The sequence below is a fragment of the Grampus griseus genome (assembly GCF_964374135.1).
Source record: "Grampus griseus genome assembly, chromosome: 11".
NCBI lineage: Eukaryota > Metazoa > Chordata > Mammalia > Artiodactyla > Delphinidae > Grampus > Grampus griseus.
The window spans coordinates 41,911,215-41,939,119 of NC_139005.1; the positions used below are offsets into that span (position 1 = coordinate 41,911,215).

Below are 27,905 nucleotides of genomic sequence, written 5' to 3' on the forward strand. Positions count from 1 at the left end.
GCCTGGTGGGGCCTCACAATGGCCGCTCTGTCCCTGCAGCCCGGGGGCTGGGCCGTTTCCGTCGGGGACAATAGTCAAAAGGCAGTGACGCCGGCAGGGCCTGGAATCCCAGGCGGGATTTTCCAAGGCCTCAAATCCCGCTGTTTGTCCTCACAGGAGACCCAGGAAGCCTACCTCCCTGTCTCCCAGCACCCCACCCACGCAGGGCCCTGTGCACAGAGGCCCTGGCCCCCTCCCCAGTCTGGGGGCGGCTCGGTGACTGGGGCCATAGCTCTGAGGTCTAGGCTCTGAGCAGGGGCCGATGGCCCTTCACGGGGGCCTGGGATAGGGGAAACTGCTACATCCGGACGTGGTTACGGAGCTAGGTGGTGAGGGTCGGCCTCAAGGAAGTAGAGAAGCTTCTGAAGGTCACAGGCAACCAGCCGGTACTTGAGCTGTACGATACCGCACGGTTGCTCTGAGTGTCCACGCGCCGGGCTGGGTGGTAGCCGGCTCTGTGGCTGCAGAGGGAAGCCTGTGAGAGCCTGTCAGAGGTGGGAGGCTGCTGGGTGGTGGCTGGACAGTCCGCAGGTCGAGTGATGTCCTTCCGTAGCCGTGAGGCAGCTGTGTTGGGCCTGTTCTGGTTGAGGGCAGTGCTGCGTCCCCCTCACGTGAGAGTTGGGTCTGAGGATTCCCAGCGTGTTTTAGCTTAAATCTGGACGAGCCCCAGCCCCACCGAGCCCCTGACTTTAGCCGTGACCCCAGGGCTGCTGGGCCTTCTCAGAACGTGAGGCTGAAGGGGTGCGCCTCCGCCCGTCCGCCTTGCCTCCCCGTCCGGACCTGGCCTTGCAGCCCCACAGCTCAGCGGGCGGCTGCTCTGCTCTCCCTGGAGCCCCAGACCGCTGCTTCTCTCTGCTGCAGGCTCAGCCCGCTGCCAGCCCTGCCCTGGCCCCCGGGCTGGGGGCTGATTGGGTAAGGCCTAGGCTGCCTAGTGGGACTTGGAAACGTCCAGCCCCCTGTGGGAAGGGCAGGAAGGAGTGCAAGGCTGAGGAAACCCCCCTCCACCCCCTCAATATCCCCTTCCCCACACAGCCAGGGACATTCTGAGGGCGGGAGGCACATTCCAGGGTCCCCAGCTGGACTCTGAAGGCTCTGGGGCCCTGGAGGCTCTGGCCTTAGCGTCTGCCTCCCGTCCCCCACCCCTAGGCCCATGCTCCAGCCATCCTGCCCACCACCCTGGTTCCCCTTTGCCTCCTGCTGGGCCCTGACCCTACCAGGCCGGGGGGGCCATTTGAGGTCTCCTCAAGGTCTCACCCAGGTGCTGGCTCAGGACCATAAATCATGCCAGCTGGGCTGTGAGGGCCTGGGGTGGCAGCTGGCTGGGGAGGGGGGTGCAGGGGGGGCCTGTCTTGGTATGTGCTGCGTTAGCAGGGAGCAGTGCCCAGCTGCGAGCCGGGTGGGCAGGGTGCTGACCGCCGCTGCCCTAGTCAAGGAACATCAGAGGGAAAGGGCCGCCACCCGGGGCGCCCAGCCTTGGGGTAGCCCAAGCAGCAGACCTGGACCCCATCCCAGGTAACTGGGGTACCATGAGGATAGCTACAGAGGTGACCCCACCCGATAGGAAACCTGGGACAGAAAAGCAGCCCCCCCAGGAGTAGGTGGAGAGACTCCCTTACCAAGGGTGGGTAAACAGCTATCCTTCTTCTTTTGCAAGGATAGCCTCACAGAATCCTCTGCCCCAAAGAACAACAGATATGCACACACCTCCCAAAGGAACAGAGGCACAGACCTCGCAGGAAGGCGAGATTGACCCCTTATCCCGGCAGGACACAGAAATAAAGCACCACCCCAGCTTGGTCAGAGAGACAACTACGTAGATCTTCTCAGAGAAAGAGACACAACACCCTTCCCCGTCACAGAAGGACAGAGCCCCATGTGTCCCAGGGGAAAGGGCAGCAGATGCGCCCCCTCCCACCCAGCCCAGGTCTAGAGGCTGCCTGATGAGACTGGGCTGGGCGCCACCTCTTCCTCATGCTCTCTGCCACTCTCTCATCCGCCCAGCCGTTTCCTCTGCCTGGGAAGAGGTGGGGCTGGGAGTGACATCCAGAAAGGGTGGGAGGTGGAGCAACCCCTGCGCAGGATCCCAGGGGGCAGATGTCAGAGGGGACAGCTGGTCCTCATGGCCCCTGTGGCTTGGCTCGGATCAGAGGGTCAGCAGGCAGGGTGCTGGCTACACAGCCAAGCCGGCCACTGTCAGGGGCCCCCAGCCTGACGTCAGTCCCACTCATTGTTGCTGCAGAGGCTTGAGTCACTCCCTGTGACGCACTGGGGTCAGCTCTGGAGCGGTTGGGGGTGGCCTGCAGGGCCAGCTTCAGGGCTCAGCTCTCCCCTGGGCGCACTAGGATGGGGCGGGGCCGTCCGAGGCCACACTCGCCATGGGAAGCCAGCTGCCTACTCCCAAGGTCTTGGGTTGGCCTTCGAGGTCCCTCCACAAAGGCTTTGCTGCAGACGTGCCTCAGAGGGCCTTCGCCAGTCGCCTGTCTGACTGGCTGGCCATGACTCTGGCTGAGAAGTCAGCTCCCTCTGTCCTGGCCTGTCCTGCCTCAGAACTCTCAGTTCCCACCCTCAGCCCTTAGTGAGACCTCTTTCTCCAGCTCTTTTCTGTCTCCTTCTCCAGGAAGCCTCTCCAACATAGTTCCCTGCAGCCCCACTTCTTCCTGGAATTGCCAAGCCCCCTTCTTGTCTGTCTCCTCAGGTTACTGTTGTGTGCTCTCTGCAGTTGTCTTGGTTTTCCACTGGTGCCCAGTCACCTCCCAGCTTGCTGAGAGCAGGGCTTGGGACTCCTCTTCACTCTGAATGTGTCACTTTCTCTTCCGGGCCACAGGCCTCTTTCTGGGATAACAGCAGTGGCTTCCATCCTGGCCCCTTCTGGCCCCTGCAAAACCTGCTGCCATTTTTCATACCATTGGTTGTGTTTTCTCACCCAGGGGCAACTTCTGGTCCATTTCCTCTGTGAGACTCTGAGTTCCTGGAGGGCCAGGATTGTGACTTGTTCCCCTTGGTAGGACATCGGCCTGGCATGGGGACAGTCACACAGGCGTGGCATGATTGAATGATTCCATCTGGGTCATCAGGAGTAGTGGCATAGGACGGGAGAATTCACTCCACACAGCCTCCTTTTTTTGGGCTGAGACCCTTGCTCCCTGACAGGACCACCCAGATGTGTGTAGGACTCAGGGTCAGAGTTGCAACGAGAATGGCCCCGTAAGGATTCAGGGAGGTACGAGGAGGCAAGAACTGGCCAGTGTCTGGATGTGAGATAAGATAGGTGAGGGGGCTCAGGCAGGAAAGGCTCCAGGGACAAGGTGAGGTGTGGAGGGAGGAGAGTGGGTAAAAAGACTGGCAGAATGAGGAAAGAGTAGCTGTGTAGCTTTGGCAAGTGTATTAGTCAGGGTTTTCCAGAGAAAGAGATCCAATAGGATGTGTATATATAGAAAGAGATTTACTATGAGGAATTGGCTCATGTGATTATGGGAGCTGACAGGTCCCAAGATCTACAGCCAGCAAGCTGGAGATCCAGGAGAGCCGATGGTGCGATTCCAAACGCGGGCCCCGGAGGAGCAGATAGTTCACTTCAAGTCTAATGTCCCATCTTGAAAGCCGTCAGGGAGGGTCAGAACCTTTTATTCTATTCAGGCCTTCAACTGATTGGATGGGGCCCACCCCCCTTAGGGAAGGTAATCTGCTTTACTAAGTCTGCATTCAAATGTTAATCTCTTGCAGAAAGACCCTCACAGACACACTCAGAATAATGTTTGACAAAATGTCTGGGCACTCTGTGGCACAGTCGAGTTGAGACATAACATTAGCCGTCACAGCACATCACTACATATCACCGGGCCTCAGATTCATTATCTGTAACATGGGGGGAAACTGTATTTACTTTCAAAGGCAGTAGGAGAAATCAACACACTAGTGCATGTGAAGTGCTGGTGTGGTACCTTGCAAAGCTCGGTGACTGGTAGTGGTGATGATGGGGAATTCAGGACAGTGGCAGTGAAGGGCCCTGAGATGAGTGTGTCAGGGGACAGAGAGCGGTCAGTCACTCCCCTCACTCACTGGCAGTCTCTGGAAGTTAGGCTCTGTTTTTTTCTTTTTTTGTCACACGACACGCAGGGTCTTAGTTCCCCCACCAACGATCGAACCCGCGCCTCCTGCAGTGGAAGTGGGTAGTCTTAACCACTGGACCGCCAGGGAAGTCCCTAGGCTCTGTTTCTCCCCGCCCCTCTCCCCCCCACCCCCTGGGGCTGGTTCTAACCTCCCTGGGTCCCCCTCCTTTGGCTCCCCTCTCAATATTTTATCCTGATTCCTTTCTGGTTAAGTCCAGGCTCTAGAAGAGGATGCTGGTCTCTAAAGCAGGCGGCTTTCTCCTTCCCCAGGCCCCATTTATAGAGGAGAAAATAAGAATGGATGAATGACATCAAGAGGCACACACAGAGGCAATGGCAGAATTACAAGCTTTACAAGAAATGTCACCAGATCCGTCATGGCAGAGCACCAAGAAGTGCTCCTGTGTGAAGATAACGGAGTAAGGTTAAGCCCCTTTGTCCAGCATCTTTGTGGGGCCAGGGATCTTGTCTATCGTGCACATTGAACAAGCTAAAGTTTTGCCATTCACTCAGAACACTGGCTTGAGCTCATCTCCAGGGCACCTCTCCAAATAGCATGCCCCTCATCTTGGGGGATCGATGCCCCTTCCAGGCCTCTGAGCCCAGACTTGGGGCTCCTTTCCAGGGGTGGCTCGCCGCCGATGACTACTCTCGGCCAAGGGAGGCAGCACAGAGCCCATCAGGCCCCTCCTTCCCTCTAATCTCTATGGCGGAAGTGAGTTGTTCCAGCCGAAACACAACAACATCCTCGGTGGTGGGAGTGAATGGACTCGTCCAAATGAGGGAGATACTTCTTACCATCAAATCTTAAAAGCTGATAGATAACCCAGAAACAGGTAGATTTCAAATTATAGAGCAGCGTATGATTCTTTTTGTCCTCTGGAGTGGAGGTAGAACGATCTGGGTAGCTGCACTAGTGTCAGGGTTCGGCCAGCTCCGCTCGCGCCCCCGCCGGAGGCCGATGGAGCAGGTGGGACCGGCCAGGCTCGCAGAGGAGGGTCAGGGCTTCCGGCGCCGGCACCGCCTCCTGCCGAGGTGATCTGCCGCCCGCGGGGAGGGCGGTTGCGTGGCCCGAAGGTCCAGGACGGGGATTCGGGGAGGTGGGGGGCCGTTTTAGCCGTGTGCCCCCTTCTCTTGTACGAGCGCGGGCGCGCCTCGAACTCCCGGGACCGGCCAGGCTGGGCGCGGGGCGCCGCTCCCGAGACCTGGAGGAGTCCGCTCCTCCCGCGTAGCCCTGGACCGTGGAGGTTCGCCGGGACTGGTGGCTGGAGAAACGCGACTCGGACGGGAAGTCCTTCCTGCGTCCGGCCGGGGTTTCTTGATGCGGAGCCGAATAACTGTGTGTTTTTGCGTTCAGCCCATTTCTTGCGGCTCCTCGGGCGCGCGGAGTTTGCGGCGTACCTGCGGAGATCGTACCTGCGGAGATCGCACCTGCGGAGGGCTTACCTGCGCCTGAGGAGGAGGAAGGGCAAGATCCAGCCTGAGGGACCCGCGCTCCAGTCTCTCTGCATAAGGTGAGGATGGGGGTACCCTGGGCTCCGGCCTGACTCAGAGAAGGCATCAGTCAGCCTCTGCACCTGTGCTCTGCAGATCTGGGCCTTGGGGGCACCGAAGGGACGAGACTTCCCAGGCCCTGCCTTGGAGAAGTCCCCTGCTCACCGGGGTCGGGGGAGAGGGAGCAGAGAAGCTCATCACAGACCAAAGGTGGCCGCGTTGGGAAGGAGGCTGAGGTTGGTTAGTAATGACTTCCTGAAGGAGTGGAGTGGCGCCGAGAATGAGGGAAGAGCCTGGGTTTGGGCCAAAAGTGAAGAGATGGATGGCCTGCGGGGGATACAAGAGGGGGTTTGTGGAAGAAAGGGGAGCTGGACCAGAGCTGGGAATCTTTAGATGGGAAATTGCTGGATGGAGTTAGACTAGAGAACCAACCCAGCAACAATTCCTGCATCAGGATGAATTGAGCAGTCACTGTACTAGGAATCAGGTATACTGAGATTCCAGTGATGACTAGGATACAGTCCCTGCCCTCAAGGAATCGTCTGCCTAGTTGGAGAGATCAGTCAAGATTAACACCTGTGAAAAGATAACTGATAATACAGGTAGTCCTGGGCTGATTGCCAAGCGAGAGGCAGAGAGCCAGCTTGATTCTGAGCAGTCCATGGCCTGCTGCCCTGTCTTCAGGGACAAAGAGACAAACCAATACACTTTGAAGAGAGCTGCCAGACTTGAGGAGATAAGATGTGATGTCAAGCTGGCATGTTTATGGGGACTGGAGACCTTTAACAGGTAGATGGGGTGGGGGGGAGGGGTAAGGGGGTGATGGAAGAGTTGCCTTTAAATATCTGAAAGGCTCCTTTGTGGAAAAAGGGTGAGACTTATTCTGTGTGTGGCTCTTGATATCAAAACTAAGTTTAGTGGTTTGAAGCACTAAGAGATTCCTTCCATAGAGGGAATCACTGAGTAGAGCTTTGAAAAGACGGAATGGCCTGCTGCGAGAAGTAGTGAATTCTCTGTCAGGGGAGGTGTGTAGGCTGAACCCTCTCTTGCTGGGCTCATATTCAGTTACTGATGAAGTTCTGGTTCTCAAGTCTGTTCTTTTTTTTTTTAATTTTTAAAATTTATTTATTTGATTTTTGGCTATGTTGGGTCTTCTTTGCTGCACGTGGGTTTTCTCTAGTTGTGGCGAGCAGGGGCTACACTTGGTTGCGGTGCGTGGCCTTCTCATTGCAGTGGCTTCTCTTGTTGCAGAGCATGGGCTCTAGGCACGTGGGCTTCAGTAGTTGTGACGCACGGGCTCGGTAGTTTTATATTGCGGGCTCTAGAGCACAGGCTCAGTAGTTGTGGCGCATGGGCTTCATTGCTCTGCGGCATGTGGAATCTTCCCGGACCAGGGCTTGAACCCGTGTCCCCTGCATTGGCAGGCAGATTCTTAACCACTGTGCCACCAGGGAAGCCCTCAAGTCTCTTCTTTCATTCCCACTCTCTCCACTAGTCCTGTCCTGTAGCCTTGTGTCATCTCTCATCAATGACAATGAAATAATTATAGCAGCTAATACTACCTGTCAGGAACTGCATTAAGTGTGTTACAGATACTTACTCATCCTGTCCTTGAGACGACCCTTTCGGGGTAGCTATTGTGAATATGCCCTTTTTATGGATTGGGGAAACTGAGGCACATAGGGGTGAGGCAGCTTGTCCATGATCACATCACACAGTCAGCAGTTGGCAGAGCCGGGGTTCCAACCCAGGCCGTCCGGCTTTAGAGTCACTGCTCTTTTTTTTTTTTTGCGGTACGCGGGCCTCTCACTGTTGTGGCCTCTCCCGTTGCGGAGCACAGGCTCCGGACGCGCAGGCTCAGCGGCCATGGCTCACGGGCCCAGCCGCTCCGCGGCATGTGGGATCTTCCCGGACTGGGGCACGAACCCGTGTCCCCTGCATCGGCAGGCGGACTCTCAACCACTGCACCACCAGGGGAGCCCAGAGTCACTGCTCTTAACCACTGTTCTGCTGTGTTTTACATGTGTTATTTTATTTCATCCTCATAACGATCCAAATTTACACATGAGAAAATAGACTCAGAGGTTGAATGATTTGCTTAAGGTCACAGAGCAAGATATAGGAGAGCTGGGATTCAGACCCAGGCCCTTTGGACGTGAAAACCCCACACTCTGTACTTCACTCTCCCATATCCCATTGCACTGTCTCTGTAACTGTCACTATTGTAGTGGCCTCTAACTGGCCTCCTTGCCCAGCCCTTTCTGCCTTAAATTGGCAAGTTTTTACCTCAGTCTGTGGATGGAAACGTGAGATTTGGTGTGTATGTGTCAGTCAGGTTTTCAAGTCCAGTCTTCTTAGCTTTCACTGACTTCTCAGAGCAGTCCGTGACCCCAAAATAGCGACGAGCCATTCTCTGCTTGTCAACCAGAGTTCACTTTCTGCTGCCCAGATTCAGTGCTGGACAGTGATGCAGTGACTCTTCTGCCCTCGGGACAGAGTCCAGATGCCTTAATCTGGTCATTCAAGATCCCAGGAAATCAGATTCCAATCTTCCTTTTCTTCTATTCCCACCATGTAGTCTCACCACTCTGGTAATGTTTACCTGCCTGTCTCTCCTCCATCCTGGCAGCTTCTCAAGGGCAGGGGCTGATAGGTGTTGCACAGTGAGCATTTGCTGTAACCTGCACTGCACACCGTCATGGACTTCAGGCCTGGGCCGGGTGTTTGGACTGGTAACTTTGAGGCTCTCCTCTTCTCCGATCCCGAGAGTCTGTGATTCTCTGCCAGCATGTGCTGCGCAGTGCAGAGACGGGCTGCGGCGTCAGGGGCTGGGCTGGGCCTGGAAGGAGGTGAACAGGTGACGCGCAGATCATGCAGAAGGTGTCCACATCTGATATGGTTCCTTCTGCAGGGCGGTCCCCGGGTGGGGCGAAGCTCCCCGGTCTTTACTCTCGTCCCGACCCCAGCGTGGGCCGCCGGCTGCAAGATGAACTGTCGCTCGGAGGTGCTGGAGGTGTCGGTGGAGGGGCGGCAGGTGGAGGAGGCTATGCTGGCCGTGCTGCACACGGTGCTCCTGCACCGCAGCACCGGCAAGTTCCACTACAAGAAGGAGGGCACCTACTCCATCGGCACCGTGGGCACCCAGGACGTTGACTGCGACTTCATCGACTTCACCTACGTGCGCGTCTCGTCTGAGGAGTTGGACCGCGCCCTGCGCAAGGTCGTCGGGGAGTTCAGGGTAAGGTGGGGCGCGGTGGCGGGCAGGCGGCCCCTGAGTGTCATCCCCACCCCGCCCCGGCCTGCTGCTGGGCCAGCTCGCCCTTCCTGGGGGTACTTGTCGGGTCCTTTCAGGTTCTAAGGAAGAGGAGCTTTCAGAGCTTCTGTGGGTGAGGAGGGCGTGGTGGGGGGCCGGGAGGTGAGGGGACCTGGTAAAAGTACAAGGAAGCAGAGCAGGAAGCCCTCGGAGCGCTGGCGGTCAGGGCCCCTGGGTGATCGCTGCCGCTGTGCTCTTGACCTTCTCTGACCCTGCAGCTCTCTCTCCTGATACCCCTCTGCTCTGCTTCCACATTTGGGCCTTTCTTATATGAAACTCCCTGAGAGGGAGGGATGCTGGGCTCAGGCAGTGGGCATCCAAGTGGAGTGTCTCTCGGGCAGCGTGGCACGTGTCTGTGTGTGCCTGTAGGGGTGAGGGGAAAGGTGGATGGGACACGCCATTCTGCTAATGTTGGTCACCTCAGGGTGGGAATGGAGGCATGATTTTTATTTTGTCTTCATTCAGTGTTGCAGTGTTTCACTATTTCAATGAGTGCATTTTTTTTTTTTTTTTTTTTTTTTTTTTGCGGTGCGCGGGCCTCTCACTGTTGTGGCCTCTCCCGTTGCGGAGCACAGGCTCCGGACACGCAGGCTCAGCAGCCATGGCTCACGGGCCCAGCCGCAGACCCTCAACCACTGTGCCACCAGGGAAGCCCCGATGAGTGCATATTTTTAAATTTTCAAGTAACCAAGGGAATTTCTCTTAAGGTGTTCCCTGAGGTCAGAGGAGGAGGGTTGTCTGTCTGACTTCCATTCCACAGAGGTGTGATCCTTGCAGGGGGTGGACCCTCTCCCAGGCCACAGTGGGCTCCCCACCTCCATCCCTCCAAGGCCAGAAAGGGCAAGTTCATAAGAGTTTCCCAGTCCCCCTTCAAAGGGAGGCAGCGGTACTCAGCCCTCTGTCCTCCAGATGCCTATGAGCGGCACGGGGAGCACAGTGGACTCTTAGAGCCAGGCTCTGCCACCCAGCAGGTGTGTGACCCTGGGCAAGTGATTCCACTCCTCCCAGCCTCAGTTTCACTGTGTGTAAAATTAGGATGAAAATTGTGCCCACCTCATGGGGTATATGCACCGTGAGGATTAAATGAGTCAAATATGTCAAGTGCTTCACAGCCTGCACCCAGGAAGCGTTACAGAAGCGGCAGCTGTTATTACTGTCAGCTGAGGGCACACGAGCTTGGTTTGTTCGTGAAGGAGAGACTTATTCCTGATGGGCAGTTAAGGACTTGAGGGAGGCATCCTTACCTTCTGGGTTGGCCCGGACTCAGATGGAAAGGTGCTTTAGGGTCTTGGCTGCATTAGGAGGAGTGTGGGGTTGCCACACCCCACGGGGGGGCAGGCAGATTTATCGGACCAGGTGGCCCCATTGGCTTCTCAGAGGAGAGGAGGGAGAAGCTCCAGGTCTGGTCTGTCCTTCCCCTCCTGTCCCCCTTCGGTTCCTTGGCTTTTGTCTCTCTCTTTAAGGATCACTGGGCTTTTCTTTAGAGGCTGTGAGTTTAGGTTGTCATTGAGTGAATGAGGTAGGATTGTGCTTAATTGGCCTGGGGAGAAGGAGACGTTGGAGAGAAGGGATTTTGGAGAACCTTCTGAAGGATGGGGGCCAAAGGGGCGGGGTTGTGGAAGGAGAAGGAAGGTCCTTCTTGTAAAGTTGAAAGGCAAAGATTTTGAAATCAGACAATCTGGATTCAAACCCTGGCGCCGTCATCCACTGGCCTGGGACTTCGGCAAGGTAACTTGCCAGTGTCTCTGAGCCTCATTCTGCCTCCGTCAAATGGAGGTTATATACCTGCCGCACAGAGTTGTTGAGAGGAGTGAGAAGGATTGCGTGTGTAAAGAGCCTGGCCCAGAATATGTGCTTAAAAACCTCACTTCCGAGCAAAGCTGGAGGAGCTGGGTGGGCGCACAGACTTTGCTTGGACCGTTCAGCTTGTGGCCGGCAGTTGGCTGTGGCGCTTCACACGAATCCTTTACTCTCTGGGCCTCATTCCCTGCCCTCCCGGGGGACTGAAGAAGCTAGGAGAGCAGCTCCCTGGGGCATAGGAAGCAGGCGCTCAGGGCGAGAGCCCCTCGGAGGCTTTGGCCTGCTCACTCTTGCTCCTCCTTCCCCAGGATGCTCTGCGAAACTCCGGGGGCGATGGGCTGGGCCAGATGTCCTTGGAGTTCTATCAGAAGAAGAAGTCTCGCTGGCCTTTCTCAGACGAGTGCATCCCCTGGGAGGTGTGGACGGTCAAGGTGCACGTGGTGGCCCTGGCCACGGAGCAGGAACGGCAGATCTGCCGGGAGAAGGTGGGTGAGAAGCTCTGCGAGAAGATCACCAACATTGTAGAGGTGATGAACCGGCACGAGTACCTGCCCAAGATGCCCACGCAGTCGGAGGTGGACAACGTGTTTGACACAGGCTTGCGGGACGTGCAGCCCTACCTCTACAAGATCTCCTTCCAAATCACCGATGCCCTGGGCTCCTCCGTCACCACCACCATGCGCAGGCTCATCAAAGACACCCTGGCCCTCTAGGTGTCGCTGGGGCCTCGGGCGCTCCTTGATGGCTTGCGGACCTTGGCTTCTGGGGATCATACTGTTAGGCCCTGTTAGCCCTTGGGGCTCTGGAACCCGCTCCAGGTCCTTGATGAGATCTGGAAGGGCCACCCCTGGCTTCCTGGTGTGTGGTTGCCAGTCTCTGGTCATCCTTGTCACCTTCACTGATGGTCAGGTCCGGCCTACACTGTCTCTCCGCGCCCCTGGTGGGGGTCCCCTTTCCTACGCTGTACAGAGGACATCACTAGGATGGTGAATAAAGTTGAGAATGTGAGTTTGGGTTGCGCCATCTCTACCTTGGCTGGTGTTCTGGCCTGAAACATTAACACTTTTTTTTTTTTTTTTTTTTTGCGGTACGCAGGCCTCTCACTGTTGTGGCCTCTCCCATTGCAGAGCGCAGGCTCCGGACGCGCAGGCTCCAGACACGCAGGCTCAGCGGCCATGGCTCACGGGCCCAGCCGCTCCACGGCATGTGGGATCCTCCTGGACCGGGGCACGAACCCGGTGTCCCCTGCATCGGCAGGCGGACTCTCAACCACTGCGCCACCAGGGAAGCCCAAAACATTAACACTTTTATAGCAGACCTGCCAGGACACGTGTGTGTTGAGAGCATTATTCCAAGATGAGGGGAGTGGGCGGATGGGATTAAAGATAGATGAAAGCTGATTGATTTTGTACTTTGTTGGACATTCACATAAGCAGGTGTGACCATGGTCAGTCCCATGAATGAGGGCACAGATCAGGATCTACTGCTTTTGGATATGACTGTGCTATTTCTCCTCCCTTCCTAAGGAAGGTATGACATCCCTGCCTTTTATATTATCTGGTCTTCCTTCAGATGACCCCAAAGAATATCTCCTCTGTCTTCATAGAGCACACACAGGCCCCCACTTGCACCAGAGAGCTCATTTGATTTGGTGTTTCTCTCTCTGGAGAGAGATTGGCCACCTTAAGACTGGTGTCTGGTAACACTTCTTCCAGTTTGGGCTGGCCCTCGCCAGTTGTTAGGACATTGGTAACTCACTCATTTCTAGGCAAGCATGCTCAAAACCGGTGAACTCCATTGTGTGTTTTCATTGATTTAGTCTTCCATGTTTTACAATGCTTTTTGTTACATAGGTGCCAGTTCTAACCAAACTAAGTGAGCAGTGCATAAGCAGCTGTGCTAAGGGAGAAAGGGGCTGGGGGTCTTGCCCATGGTCCTGGAGCAGTTAGGCGCCAGGATGGCCAGGAAGTGTTTGCACGTTTTTCTCACCCCAAGCCACTCTTGGCCGTGCGCTGTTTCATGAGGGGTTTTCTGATGTCCTACCCTTGACCTCTGGGGCAGTGGGGAGTTGGAGAACTCAGGAGGTTCTCAGGGGTTTGGAGATGGGGAAGGCCAATTCTCAGCAAGTCCTTGATGAGGTGTGACCCTACCTGGCCTGCTGCAGTCTGGGGGACCTTCTTTTCCTCCTAGAGGCCATCAGCTCATCCCTTCCGGGGAGTCGGCTGAGTCAGGTGTTTGCGGACAGCGACTTTGTTTTAAACCGAGCTCAGGGTTGCTACAGTTCTCAGGAGACCTGGTCGGGAGGGTCTTTCCTCCATCTCAGCTTCCCCATACTTTCTGCTTTTTTGCAGCCAGGCTCTGCGCCAGTCTCCCGCCCTGGCTTGGCTGTGGGACACCCAGTTGGCAGCAAGCCCCCCGTAGTGGGCAGTTCAGTAACATCTCCATCCCTTTTGGTGGCGTGATTTCCCGGAGGCAGGGGACTGATTTACTCAAGGTCAGGACAGGAGCCCTGGTGACTCAGATCTATGCTTTCCCCTTGGTCTGTAACTCTCCTTGACCTCTGGGGCCTGAGCAAAGGAATGGGGGCAGGCCTTAAAGTCCTCCTGCCCTCCATCTCCCTCCCCTGGGACCAAGGAGGCACTGGCCGCTTGTCCGGCCCCAGGAGGCTCCCAAGGGGATGATGCACGATGAAGGCTATGATCACTAAGGGTCTAGAGGCTGCTTATTTGCCTCCTGTCCCAGTGGCCACCTGGGCCACCTAGCAGTATTGACCTTTTTGGCCCAGGGACAGAAAACCCAGGAGTGGGGATGGCCCTTGTTTGTCCTGTGTCCCGCTCAGCGGGGGCAGCGCCCTAGCCAGCACCTGGGATGAGGTCTGGAAGATCCTTTCGGGATTCTGAGGGCGGGCTATCTCCTGACCTTTGCTAAGGGGGAGGGAGAGCCCTGGGGACAGGACTCCTGGGTTTGGCCGGTTGGGTGCGTGCGTGGTTGTGTGGGCCTTTGAGCGCAGAAGTAACACCGGCCCTGGGATTCTGGGCCATAGCTACACTGGAGGAGCCCTTTGTCTAAAAAGGGCCTGAACGCTCCGACGCAGGGGGTGGGGTCGCACGGCGCCTGGGATCCGCCCCTTGGGCCCCTCCCTGACGCGGCCGCCGCCCACCCGCCGGCCCCGGGCTCCCGCACATCTGGCGGTCGCCAGCACATCTGGGCAGCCGGCGTGAAGCATGAACGGCTCGCAGGCGGACGTCACAGCCCGGGCCGCCTGGCTGAGCTCCTGTTGCAACCAGTCGGGGGTGCTGCCGGAGCCCCCCGAGGGGCCGCGCGCCGTGCAGGCGGCGGTGCTGGGCGTGCTGTCGCTGCTCGTGCTCTGCGGGCTCCTGTTCCTGGGCGCCGGCCTACTGCTTCGCGCCCAGGGTTTGACGGCGCTGCTGGCCCGAGAGCTGCGCGCGTCCCGGGAGGGAGAGCCCGGCGGCGCCAGTGGCGGCGAGGATGACTCGTAGGCGCGTCCGGCTGCGCTCGGGGGTCGCGGCCCCCCGGCGGCCCGCGGACTCCACGCCCGACTTCGAGGGAGCGGCCCCCAGCGCCAGACGGCTTCAGCGGGAAGCCCTCCGGCGATGCTGGCGCGCGCGCGCGCACACACAGGTGAGAGCCCGCCCAGATGAGAGCTGCAGCGCCTTGGGAGTGGGGGCGCAGGGGCTGGAAACCGTCGTATTGGCCGGGCTCTCTGCGCTCAGCCACAGACTCAGCTTTTCAGCGACTCCCGTTCCAGCTCTGGAAGCCCACGGGGTGGGCCGGCGGCTATCCCAGGGGTGCCGGGATCTGAGCGGAGGGGCTGCCCTTCCCTCCCTCTCCCGGTCGTCTCTCCAGCCCAGTGGCGCCCCGACCCACGGCCTTTTTCTAGGTCACTGTGTAGCTGCGGGAGAGGGAGAAGCAGGGCGGGTCAAAGAGGAGGGAGTCTGGGGGGGGCACGGTGTGCGGGGGAGCCCTTCTTCCCTGCACCCACGCCACCCCGCTTTGCGCCAGCCCCACCTAGTGCTGAGGCCCAACTTTGTGTCATCCCACTGGGAGGCTGGGGAGAGCCACGGCCACAGGAACTCAGCCAACCCAGGCCCCCGGCTTCTGCTTCCTCCTGTCCTCTCCTTCAGGAAGCCTTTTCCCCGGAGAGAGGTTTGGGTATGATTCCTCACTGTGGCCTCCCTCTTGGGGCAGGGATGGGAGTGTGGATCGAGTTTTAGGGCAGAGCCAGGAGCCTGGATGACCCTGGGGGATGGGGAGGTGTGCTGGGGCCTCCTCCCCCCAGCCCCTGCTCAGGTGGGGGGACGTGTGTGGCCCAGAGCAAGGGGCTTTGGGGTGTGCGTGGGGGGGTAGGTGACAAGATTCCTAACAGCTGGGGGGCCTCAGGAGCACGCTGCTCCAGGAAGCTGGGACTGAGGGTTCCCAGCTGTAGGGGCTCCATCTGGCCCTCCTGCCTCTGCCTCTCCAAGGACAGGAACCATCTGGAGGGAAGGGCCTGGGTGGCCTAAAGACAAGGTAATTCTAGGCCAAGGCTGCCTTGGGCAGAGCCATAGGGTTTGGCGAGGGAAGCCTTCTGTGTCTGTCTCCTCTGTTCAGTGGTGTACCAAGGGATTCCCAGGTTTCTGTGGGTGGAGCTGTTCACCAGGGGTGCCTCTGACCTCTCTTGCCCCTCCCACTCTAAAGCCCCTCCCCTGTCTGCCAGGGCAGAGGCAGGGTCCCAGCTTCCCTCTGAGAAGGGAGTGAGTGCTGGAGAGGAGGGGCCGATGAGGGGTGAGGGGCCGGAGTGGGCAGGGTGCAGCTGTGAGGCTGAGGACGTGTGATCCCTGCACAGAGCAGCCCAGGATTTGGTGCTAATCCCGGACAGCTGTGCCACACTGGCCTTGCTGAGCTGTGGACTTCTCACCTCAGGCATGCTGATCCCACCCCCTTGGAGAGAGGGCTGGCCAGGGGTGTGTGTGTGTGTGTGTGTGTGCTTGTGACTGCTCCTGGCCTTAGGGAGGCGGGCCAGCCCGGGGACATTCCCCACCTCCCTTTGCTGTGTCCTGGGGGAGGGGCTGGAATGCCCTCTCTTTACTGTGTCCAGGTTCGCCCACCCCCTTGCCCATAAGTTCTGCTGAATTTGCTGCATTTCCATCCTTTCTCCCATCTCCATACTATGCTCTTTTCTCCTTCCCCATCTGGGACAGTCTCCAGTTCTGCTGTGAACCCTTCACTTTACAAATGGGGAAGCTCAGAGAGAAGAAAGTGACATGCTCAAGTGGATGACAGAGCCGGAACTGGACCCCGGGGCTCCTGCTTGGTTCCAAGCTCAGGGGGTGGGGTGGCATCCCTGAGTGAGAAGGACCCCTTGGGTTGCCCTCTTTGCTCTGTCCTCTCTTTCCCTGATTTCTCACCACTCTTTGAGATGCTGATGCAGAATATGGCCTCTCTTCCCAAAAGAATGAAACTTCACACCGCATTTGTCATATGGTTTCCGGGACTGGAACCTCAACTCCCCCCCTCCCGCTCCGTGTCCTCCTTCCCATCCTTACTTCCCGGCAGCCTTGCTAGATACCTTCTTCCTGCTGGGAATGGCCTTCCAGGTACCTCAGCAACTCCCCAGCCAGCTGGGCTAAGCTTTCCTGGCCCGAACCTGAGTGTGCAGGTGAGCTCAGAGGGTCAGCTGGAATATATACACCTATGGAAAAAAAATCCAAGTGGACAGAGCAGAGGGATCGGAGGTCAAGGTGATGACTTGGGTTGGCCTTTGGGTTCAAGTCTGGGTGGTGTTAGAGGAGTAGAGAGATTTGATGGAGGGACGGACCGTGCCCCCAGCATCACGGTGTCTGCTCACACCCAGGCAGGGCTGGGGGTGTCCCGGTGGGGTGAGAGAAGATGGGGTAGGCAAACGCTTTCTTCATCCAACTTCCTGCCTTCGCTATCCCTTCAGCTCAGTGCTTGGGTAGCTGGCCCGTGGCATGTGCTGGAGACCTCAGTGTTCCTGGAGAAAGATACCGACATGTTTGCTGTGGAGCTCTGACCCTGGTCAAGGCTGTCAGACTGAGTGGGGAGGAAAATAATTTAGAAAACTGGGAAATGGGTGCTGCTGTCATGGCATTTCTCAGGCTCCGGCTGGGAGGGAGAGGTGGGGGATGGCTGTAGGTCTGAGTGCCGTGGAGTGAGGCCAGGCATCTGGTCACCAGCAAGCTCCATTAGCCTGTGCTGTCCTTGATGGAAACGCCGGGGCCACAGGTGGGTGGACATCTTGACTTAACCTTCCTCCAGCCCCTGAGTCTCACTCTGAGCTGGAAAGGTCTGTCATTCCTTGGCTCCCTTCCCAGCAAAGACAGGGGTGGCTGTCTGTTACAGATTCCCGAGCCTTGTGTGGTCTGTCTCCCAGAGAGCTCCCATTCCAGCGCACTGGCTGTACGGGGAACTCCTGCTACCTTTGATCCGTGTGCGGTGCAGACGACAGCCTGGGAGAAACCTGGATTGTCGTGAGATCTCAACTTGGGATCTTTGCACTCAGCTGCTGCCTCTGATCTGCTCTATCCAACCTCCTGAACTGCTTATGGTGTGGGTCTGGGAGGTCAGCGCTCCAGGAATGAATGGGCCCCCGGGCAACTGCTGTGTGTCCTGGGCACTGAAGAGGCCACACCCCCAGGATGCTCAGTGCCCGCAGACGCTGACCAGCCCCCTGCCTGCTGGGCCCTGTCCCATCCCTGATGCAGGGTGGCCGTGGTCTGACAGGCCAGTGACTTGTCCCTGCTGAGGGCTGTGGGTCACTGTCCCCCATTTGGAGGTCTTGGGTGCCCCAACAGTGCCCCATCACTGCCCCATCTCTTCCTGTGGCTTGTTATTAAATATGCTGGTAATGCAAGTTTGGGGTATACGGTCTATGTTTCCAGTTCCTGACTCTTGGCATTAGCAGTAGCCCCCGGGCCCCGCTCCAGTTTGGACTGTTTCTGGCAGATCCTGAAATAGCAAACCCCAGCCATGGCCCCTCTCCCCTGGTCCCTCCTCAGTGCTGGCTATTCCCTTTCCACACCCAGATCCAGAGCTTTCCAAGGGTGGGTAGGAGTGGGGCAGTGACTCTCACGCCAGCAATCGATTGCCCCCCTGTGGCCAGTGTGGGCAATAACATGTCTTCATTCAGCTGCCCTATTGACGACCGATCATAGTCTGGCCAGAGCTTGTGCGTCAAAAAAAGAGCGGATTTTGTGAGCGTGTGCACTGAATTCTACGCTGTAAACCTTCATGAACCTCAGTATCTTCATCCATAAAATGGAAGCAACAATGGCAGGAGGATCAAATATATAGTGTGCTTGTCTGTAGATGAAAGGCTGTGATCATCGTGTGATGTTATTTTTTCCTCCGAACCTGGCCACTCCTAGAGAAAAGGTATAGAATCGCCCACTCCCCACCCTGCTCCTGGGAACACTTCGTTTATTCATCTTTTCCATGAGTGTTTATTGAGTAACTGCTCTTTGCCGGGCTGGCTCTGGGGCTGGGGATGAGATGAATGGGGCAGAGGCCCTGCCCTCAAGGACCTCACAGTCCAGTAAAGACTGATGCTTACAAGGCTGAAGCTAGGGGCTTCCCTGGTGGCGCAGTGGTTTGGAATCTGCCTGCCAATGCAGGGGACACGGGTTCGAGCCCTGGTCCAGGAGGATCCCACATGCCGCGGAGCAACTGGGCCCGTGATCCACAACTACTGAGCCTGCGCGTCCAGAGCCTGTGCTCCGCAACAAGAGAGGCTGCGATAGTGAGAGGCCCGCGCGCTGCGATGAAGAGTGGCTTCCGCTTGCCGCAACTAGAGAAAGCCCTCGCACAGAAACGAAGACCCAACACAGCCAAAAATAAATAAAATAAAAATTAAGTTTGTTAAAAAAAAAAAAAAGACTGAAGCTAACACAGACAATGAGAAGTGCCCAGTGTGGACGGAGCCAAGAGCAGAGAGTGACTGGCTTGGCTTGTCGAGGAAGGGGTACTGAATGGGCATTCACGGAGTGAAGAAGGGGAGGAAGAACATTCGGGGCAGACGCGCAGTGGCGTGTGGGACTGGTGGTACCCTAGAAGCAGGTAAGTAGAGCTGGGTGTGAAGGGACAGGACGGGAGACCAGAGGCGTGGTAGCCTGGACGGGAGTGGAATTTACCCTGGGGGCAGTGAGGGCTCTGGAGGGTTTTAAGCCGGGAAGTGACATGGTAAGATCTGGATCTTAGGGAATGGGGGGTAAGTCTGTGGGTGGGAGCAGGCTGGAGGTAGAGAGACAGCAAGGAGGCTGTGATCAAAACCCAGCAAAAGGGCTTTCCCGGTGGCGCAGTGGTTAAGAATCTGCCTGCCAGTGCAGGGGACACAGGTTCAAGCCCTGGTCTGGTGAGATCCCACATGCCACGGAGCAACTAAGCCCGTGTGCCAGAACTACTGAGCCCGCATGCTACAACCACTGAAGCCCGCGTGCCTAGAGCCCATGCTCCGCAGCAAGAGAAGCCACTGCAATGAGAAGCCCGCGCACCACAATGAAGAGTAGTCCCTGCTTGCCGCAACTAGAGAAAGCCTGCGCGCAGCAACGAAGACCCAGTGCAGCCAAAAATAGATAAATAAAATAAATAAATTTATTAAAAAAAAATGGTGGCCTGGACTGGGGTGGAAAGAAAAGGGGACAGATCCAAGTGATGTTTGGGATTCAGGCTTTGGTCACTAGTTGGATGTGAGAGATGAAGGAGAGGGAACAGGGAGGACGAAGCTCCAGCTCTTGGACTGAATTACTGAGCGGGTGGTGATGCCTGCCACCCACTGAGGGGCCGTGTTATCAGTTACGACTTTTTTGGTCTGAATTTACAGGAAACCCAAAAGATATTTGGCTTGAGCAGAGGGGAATTTATACTGCACGTAACTGCAAAGGCTAGCGGCAGTCCTGGCCTCAGGTCTGCCCTGACTCAGGTCTGACAGTGACAGCAGGCCTGGCCTCTATGCCTCCCGTGGCTTGGTTGCTCTGTCAGCCTCTGACAGGGTGGTCTAGTGGTCAGAGCAAGGCCTTGGAATCAGGTGCCTGGATTTGAAAGCTGGTACCACATTCTCTAGCTGTGTGACCTGGGCAAGGTGCTTAACCCCTCGTGGCTCAAATCCCTCCTCTTCGGAGTGGGGAAGAGTGGGGCCGAGCTAGTACATGTTTTGTTAGGATGAAATGAGATCCCCATGTGTAGAGAGCCTGGCACAGTAAGTGTGCCTGTTATTAGTCTCAGCCTCCATGTGAAGAGGGGATGTTGGCTTCATGGCCTCTCAGATTCATATCTATCATGAAAGAGGCGGGGTTAGGGTCCCTTAGGTCCCAGGTCTCTCAGGCCAAACCCTGGGAGCAGCTGTGACTGTGTGTTACCCCGGAGGTACTGTGCTGCCAGTATGGAATGTCCTAAGCCTTGGTCACGTGCTCTACTCAGACACCCCAAACCACAAGGCCTAAAGGAGAGGGCTGTCGCCTTACCAAATCTAATCCTGTTTCAGTCCTGGGGTGAACAGAGGCTGGGCGCCCATAGACTGGCTCATGGCTGCTGCAGATGGGGACGCCGCAGGCAGAGGGGCGGTGATGCGTCCAGCTCAGGTGTGTTGGGTTGGAAGCACGCTGGGGGCGTCCAAGGTGGATAATCAGTGGATGGGGCTGGGGCTCAGCAGGGGGGCTTCCGGGCCATGGTGACTCTAGAGGCAGAAGATGGAGCTGTGGGAAGGGACCAGGTTGGGGGGAGAAGGGAGCAGGCCAAGCAGGACACCCCTTAAGGGCAGGGTGAGAGGACATGGTGGGCCATGGAGGAGGGGCGCCCGGAGAGGTGGGAGGGAAGCCGGGGAGCCAGCTATTTTGGGAGTCGGGGAACAAAGGATTTTGGAACTGGGGCGTGTCCATGCCCCCTCCCCCTGCCCCCCGCAGTTCTGGAGGGAGAGAGGGCGGAAGGCTTCTTTCTGGACCACATGGCTTCCCTGAGCTACCCCTCCCCACCACCGCCCTAAGCCTGCGTGATGGGGGAGGAGCCCCCATGCAGAAGAAAGGGGGAACGTGGTCCCTCTGGGCCGGCAAAGCCGTTGCAGGGAGAGGGATGGGTTTCCATTCTATAGTCTACTCCTTTGTATGTGTGAATGCTCTAACACACACACACACAGACACACACACACACGGCTCACCTGGGCAAAACGAAACAACACAAAGCACACACACGGAAGACCTCATCCTACTCCGTGGCTAGTGTGCTTCCCTTCCAAGCTGCAGTGACCCTGTGAGGCCCGCGTCCTGCCCGGAGGGCTGAGCCGCATCTCCCACACCCACGGTTCCTGTTTACCTTTACACGGCTGGAAACTACTCCGTCTGTGAAGTCCCTGCTTCAGATGCTGCTGTGCTCTATGTCACACCTTTATTCTTTCACTCTGTGCGTTTCAACATTTTCATTTGTCCCTACTTCCTCCTTATCCCTCAGCGCCTCCCCACCCCCACTTCCTTCTCCTCCAGGTCAGACTCCGTGGTGCGTTGCCCCAATCCCATTTGCCCACTGCCTGACCTCACCCCTCGCATGGAGCCCTCCTGGCACAACCTCAGCCCTGGATGCCTGCCAAGTGCCCCCAAAGAACACCTCACCCCTGGGTGGACTGATGGCGCCAAGAATGGTCACCAGACCCGCACAGGACCCTTTGCGGCTTCGGGCAGCTCTGCTGAATTACTGCGGACCACGCCCACTCTCCACTCTGCCCCTGCTCCCACCCTACCCCTCATCTCCCATTTTCTGCTCAGATGCCCTCACCTCTTGCTTCTCACAGAAAGGAGGCACCAGGATGCTCCGCCACGCTGGAAGCTCTCTCCACCTCTGCACCTCACCCCCTTTGCTTTAGTTTTTTTAATGCTCCTTTAACCACTCCTTCTCTGCTGGCTCCAACTTCAAAACACTCAGGTTTCTTCCACCTTAAAATAACCCTCCTGTGCACCCAGGGCGCCTCCAGTTACTACCCTGTGTCTTGCTTCATCTTTAGTGTCAAACGTCTCCAAAGTTACCCCCGCTTGCCGTCCCTGCGTCCTCACCTCCCACTCACTCCTCTCCAGCCTGGCTCCTGTCTACACCGGCGCTGACCGGTCACGATCCACCCCCGGATGGTTGCTTGAACCTGCTTTTCAGTTCTTATCTCAGCTGCTCTCCTGGCCGCTCAACCTGCTGCCGACCTCTCCTCTTCACAGCTGTCCCCGTGACTGCCGTGATAGCTCTGGGGGAAGACGCTGAAACCATGGTCTCCATTGCGATAGTGGGTCCACACTCTGGATCTGCCACTCACTGGGTAACTGAGACCCTCTTCCTCATTAGTGAAGTGGGGTAAGGATAACACCAACTTTGGGGAACCCCCGAGGTGATGTGGATTTCAGGGAATGGGCCCCAGGTCCCTGGAGCGCCTGCCTGAGTTGAATCCAGGCTCCCTGGCTCCCAGCCGCAAGCCCTTGGGGAGGTCTTGCTTTGCCTCGTCCCAGTCTCACCTCTCTCTGAAGGTCCCGTGCCAGCACCTCCTCTCTCCTCGCCCAGGGCTTGCATGCCAAGCGTCTCAGGACTGTCCGGGGCCTTCCTCTTACCCTGCCCTCTTGCCCTGGGTGCCCCCCGCTCTCCTGGAGCTTAAATCGCCATCTGTATGCCACGGCTCTGAAAGCTGCAGCCCCAGCCTAACCCGGGTCCTGAACGCCGCGTTAACGCACCGGTCCGTTCTGCGATGATTTCCTCAGCAGCTCCGCTGGCAGCCACTGGGGAATACGTGGTAAATGAGACAGAGGGACCCCGCCACAGAGCCCACGTGCTAGTGGGCGGGGTTGTTTGACGGACGTGTGAACAAATGGTCATTTGCGGATGGTAACACAGCAGGGCAATGGGGCAGAGACCTGCAGGCCGACTGTAGGTGGAGGTGGTCAGGGAAAGCGTCTCCGAGGAGGCGGCATCTGCGTCGAGACCTGGGCAGACGGGGATCCAGCCAGGCTGAGGGCTGGGGCACAGTGTTCCTGCCAGAGGGACAGCGGGGCAAAAGGTCCTCTTGTGGGAGTGAGATTGGCATGTCTGAGGGACTGAAACGAGGCTGGTGTGGCGGGAGCTTCATGAGCGAGAGGGAGCGCGGAAGTCAGGGAGGAAGTCCTTTGTTCCGGGCGCAGCATCCTCGCGAGGGGACCACCTCCTCCCCAGCAGTTGTCCTCGAGTCACCCCCTCCTTCCCCTGCACAGCCACCCATCACCAAATGGGGTCCATTCTACCCCTTAGAAAGCTTTGCTCCATCTCTGGCCACCAGCCTCACCTCTCCCACAGCCCCACGTCCGTCGGTGCTTCTCAGTCCACCCCTTCTCCATGGGCACCAGAGCGGTCTTTTAAAAAGGAGTAGACTGGGCTTCCTGGTGGTGCAGTGGTTGAGAGGCCGCCTGCCGATGCAGGGGATGCGGATTCGTGCCCCGGTCCGGGAAGATCCCACATGCCGTGAAGCGGCTGGGCCCGTGAGCCATGGCTGCTGAGCCTGCGTGTCCGGAGCCTGTGCTCCGCAACGGGAGAGGCCACAACAGTGAGAGGCCCGCGTACCGCAAAAAAAAAAAAAAAAAGGAGTAGACTGTCGAGCCATTCCCTCTTGGACGCCCCCATCGCCACCTGCCAGCATGGGTTTTCACTGCTCCAAGGATGGTGTCCAGAATGAGGTCCCCAAGCTGCCGCCCTCTTGGGTCTCTGCTCCCTCTTCTCGTCGCCTTTGCCCGCTCTCCACCGTGTCTTCTGGGCCTTTGACCCTCCTCGTCCCGTTGCCCAGCTGGCCTCTTTCCCCTGTTCAGGCCTGGGGGTCCCTGTCAGGCATTCCCCCAGCTTGGGCTCGCCCCTGGCAGTCTCTATCCGAGTGTTCAGTTACACGTCTCGTGTCCCTTCTCAGGACACCCACCCACCCACCCGCGTGTCTCAGCCTCACCCAACAGCAAGAGCCCTTGCCCGCCTGACATCGTCACAGCCTCTGTCCTGAACCGTTCAGCCCTGACCCCCTCCAGCTCTGATTCCCTTTCTGCTCCTCTTCTATTCCTCCAGCTCAGCCCTCAGCCCTGCGGGTGAAGGAGGCTGCTCCCCTGCCCCAGGCCCTGGGCTCTTTCTTTTAAAAGATTTATTTATTTATTTGGCTGCATCAGGTCTTAGTTGCGGCACATGGGATCTTCGATGAGGCACGTGGGAATCTATTGTTGTGGTGCACGGGCTTCTCTCTAGTTGCGACATGAGGGTTTTTCTGTCTCTAGATGAGGCGTGCGAGCTCAGTAGTTGTGGCGCACAGGCTTAGTTGCCCCTTGGCATGTGGGATCTTAGTTCCTCGACCAGGGATTGAACCCGCGTCCCCTGCATTGGAAGGCGGATTCTTTACCACTGGACCACCAGGGCTCTTTCTTGACTCCCACTTGCTCTCACTTCTCAGATTATAACAGATGCCCTGGGGGACATCTGCACCCAAACCAGCCAGACCCTGGGTCCAGCCCCGACGCTGACCCAGACGGAACAGTTCCAGGTAGCTCAGGTAGGGTGGATGGCAGGTGACTGGAGTTGCATTAAAGGGTGGTGTGATGGAAGGTCATCCATGCTTCACAGGAGGTACACAGGGGTGGGAAGGGAGAGGTAGAGGCAGCCACGCACCCAGTCTTCAGTGGTACAGAGGCATGATAGGTTTCATTTATTCATTCATTCCACTAGTGTTATAAACCACTTACCTGTGCCAGGCACTGCTCTAGACCCTGAGGATGCAGCAGCGAACAAAACAGATAAAAGTCCCTGCCGCTGTGCTGTTGGCATTCTTGTGAGGTGAGGCGGATGATAACTAATACAGGTAATTTAAAACAGAGAATATCAGATGGCATATTGGGTTCCTAGAGCTGCCATAACAAAGTCACACAGTTATAGAGGCCAGGAGTCCAAAACCGAGGTGTCGGCAGGGCCATGCTCCCTCTGCGATCTGTCGGGAACTCTTCCGAGCTCACGTGGCTTGCTGGTACCCTTTGGTGTTTCTTGGCTGGTACCCGCGTAACTCCAACCTCTGTCTTCATTGTCATGTGGCATTCTCCACGTGACACCTGTGCACCTGACTCCAAATATCTTTCTTCTAATAAAGACACCCGTCATATTGGATTAGGGGCCCACCCTATTCCAGTGTGATCTCACTTTTATTTGACCAATTACCTCTGCAATGCAAATAAGGTCACATGTGAGGTCCTGGGGCTTAGGACTTCAACACATCTGTTTTTTGGGGGTTGCAATTCATAACAAGTGGTAAGAAGGGCTGTGGAGAATAACAAAATGGAGGTGCACAGAGAGTGCGGGGGAAAGATTGAAGTATTTAGTGGGGTCATGGGGAAGGTGACATTTGAGTAAAGACCGGAGTGAGAAAGAGCAATAAAGGTAAGTGGGGAAAAGCCCTCTGGACAACAGAACAGCAAGAGCTGGGAGCCTGAGGAAGGAGCAAACAGTTAAGGAGAAAACAGCGAGGAGGCCCAGGGACCAGGGCCATGGTGAGAGCCAAGGTCAGGGGGTCGGGTGGGGGGATGAGTGAGAGGCTGACCTGCTTTTACACGGAGACCCAGAACATGCACCTCTCTCGTACGTTTTCTCAGGAAACCACCAAAGAATGTGCTCCACTCAACCAGAGAGCAACCCAGCAATGATGGTGCAGGGGCGTGGGAAGGGGCGTGCCCCACAGGAAGGGGAGCGGTGTCTGGGGACAGAGGGATGCCTAGGGGGCCAGACTCCAGAGCTCTCAGGCTGGAGCCTCCGTTGCCTGATGCTCTTCTCCTCCAAGAATCCCCCGATGGCCAGAAAGTGGCGCAGCTTCTGCTGGAATACTGTCCCTGTCCGTGGCTGCCGCCCTCCCCTGGCCCAGATCACACTGAACTTTGCTGGAGGCTGAAGATGTATTTTAACAAAGGATCCAGTTAGGGTTCCAAGCTGTGTAGGCCACCTGACTTAACTAACTCGGTCCCTGGTACCACTTGAGGGTCCCTAACGTTTCACCTCACTGTCCCTTCTGTGTTCCTCTTGCAGTCACTTGCCTTGTGCACGTCTGCTCCCCCCGGCTTCACGGGTCTGTGATGGAGGTGTCCATAGCCCGGGTCTCTGCTCCCTCCACGGGGACGGGGGGAGATCCTAGGGCATTTCTCTGCCAGGGTCTCTCTCCCCACAGCAGCCTGGACTCCTCACCACTATGACAGCAGCTCTTCACCCACAGTTGACAGCCCATGTGAACCCTCCTATTTGACTTTGAATCCCTTCCTTGCAAAACAACAAGCCGGCTGAGACTTCCTGGTGGTCCAGTGGCTAAGACCCCGCGCTCTCAATGCCGGGGGCCCGGGTTCGATCCCTGGTCAGGGAACTAAATCCCACATGTCGCAACTAAGAGCCCACATGCCACAACTAAGAGCCCGCGTGCCACAACTAAGTGCACATGCCACAACTAAAGATTCTGCATGCTGCAACTAAAAAAAGATCCCGCATGCCCCACGAAGATCTCACGTGCCGCAACTAAGACCCAGCGCAGCCAAATAAATAAATATTTGAAAAAAACAACAACCCCCCAAAACAAAAGAACCCAACAACCCAGCTAAAAGTAGATTTACCTCCTTCTTGGACTGGCTGTCATGACAAGAGCTACCACGTTAGCTGGAAACTTCTCTGCCTGAGCCATCTGCTTAAATGTCAGCTCCAATAGGATAGGGATTTTTGCTGTCCCATTCACTGCACACAGAAGGCTATGAGGAAATCGATTTTTGAATGAATTAAAATTTTGAATTTAAAGTTCTTCTTTGATCACAGCGTGGGGAGGAGGGAGAAAGTATAAATGGATTCTAGCCCCTTAGTTCTCTCGAGTGAAAGATGTGTTAGCTCACAGAAATGCGCTAGAACCCAGCTGAGGCACTTTGGAGTTCGATCAGAGGACACGCTGCTGGCATGAACGGAGGCTTTAGAGAAATGACGGCAAAGCTTAAGGGGGATAGTCGGCAGACTGCTGGATATCGTCATGCTCACGTTTTGGATTTAGCAACGATGAGGTTTTGTGAGGAAATCCAGTAACTCCGAATGCTTTCAATACTGTCCATTCTTTAGATATCACTCTTCGTGGGTTTGCAAAAAAAAAAAGCACATTTTTTTCTCCTGTGTGCAAGCTGGGTGGAGAGGACAGGGCTGTGTGATTGGCTGAAGTTTGGAACAGCGTGTTCCAGCACCTGGGAGCGAGGTCCAGAGGCTGTGGAAACGGCTGGAGCAGAAGCAGCCCCTTCAAAGGCACAGGTGGCAGGTGAATAGGAACATTGTGCTGCCTGTTTGGTCCCAAATTTGAACGTATCTTTTCATTAAAAATGTCTTTGTCAGACACCAAATATTATAGGAATTGTTGGAGAAATGAATTAAAAGTAGAAACTATAGTTTGTCCTTTGTCACTTGGGAGAAATGATGAATATTTCAAAACCATTGGGTAGAAAGCAAGGCTGATGCCCCACCTCCCCTCCCCCGGTGGCTAAGGCGGTGTTTCTTAAAGTGGGTTCCATGATCCTCCAGCCTCAAGGGACTTTAATGGGTGTTGCTTGAAAATAGGGTTTTGTGGTCTAATAAATTAGGGGATTATTGCGTTCGGCAAAGTGAAAATTGTTTCTTTATTGCAGTTCCTGTAAGAGGCATTGCTATGCTAATATTATGATGACTCTAAGAGAAGCACAGAGCACTTCCCAGCAGATTTGACCAAAGAATTGATTTTCCCCCTCCTCCTCTTTTTTTTTTTTTTAAAGGAGCCTCCCATGGGACCACCATTCCAACCAACATCCTTTGGGGAAACATTGAAAACCTTCCCTTTGGAAGAGAAGAAGAACTTTGGAAAAAAAGCATAAATCATGGCTCTTCGGATCGTGCATTTCCTTTAGTCAGAACAACAGTATAAAATTAATTTTATTTCCAAGGACTGTAATGCCACATTACTAAATTTAAATTCACTTCTTTTTCCAAAGAGAGTTTTAAAAAAAACGCATTTCGGAACTACTACTTATGTGAAACAAATCTCTGCATGGAGCAATGGCCAAATATGTACAAGAATTTTATACAGGATGCAAATGTGATTCAAGAATTTCAGTGTGCCGCAACTATTTTACCCAGAGTTCCCC

General features: G+C 56.3%; 2 protein-coding genes across 8 annotated transcripts in view; both read left to right on the top strand.

Moving 5' to 3' along the window:
* Window positions 1-5,156: 5,156 nt before the first annotated feature.
* Window positions 5,157-12,120, top strand: ATG101 (autophagy related 101). Of its 6 annotated transcripts, none has more exons than XR_014297458.1 (5): window positions 5,157-5,183; window positions 5,506-5,662; window positions 8,554-8,880; window positions 11,064-11,759; window positions 11,851-12,120. XR_014297458.1 is itself a non-coding variant. In XM_082666549.1 (4 exons), the coding sequence occupies exons 2-4, from the start codon at window positions 8,629-8,631 to the stop codon at window positions 12,055-12,057; spliced, it is 636 nt and encodes a 211-aa protein (XP_082522675.1). In that variant the 5' UTR covers window positions 5,175-5,662; window positions 8,554-8,628; the 3' UTR covers window positions 12,058-12,120. The 6 variants fall into 6 exon arrangements, 2 of the variants coding, with proteins under 2 accessions (XP_082522675.1, XP_082522674.1); XR_014297459.1 differs by having other exon boundaries at window positions 5,175-5,395; XR_014297460.1 differs by lacking the exon at window positions 5,157-5,183 and adding an exon at window positions 5,202-5,225.
* A 1,859-nt stretch (window positions 12,121-13,979) lies between these two features.
* Window positions 13,980-27,905, top strand: part of SMIM41 (small integral membrane protein 41) — a gene marked incomplete at its 5' end in the record, with an annotated part of 42,869 nt that continues 28,943 nt past the window's right edge. The window contains 2 exons of one of the 2 annotated variants that reach the window (XM_082666994.1): window positions 13,980-14,397; window positions 27,537-27,802. In XM_082666994.1, coding sequence (XP_082523120.1) covers window positions 13,980-14,255 — 276 coding nt within the window. In that variant the 3' untranslated portion in view covers window positions 14,256-14,397; window positions 27,537-27,802. Of the gene's footprint in view, window positions 14,398-27,536; window positions 27,803-27,905 lie in introns of those variants that run through there. The other variant, XM_082666993.1, reaches the window with a different exon arrangement.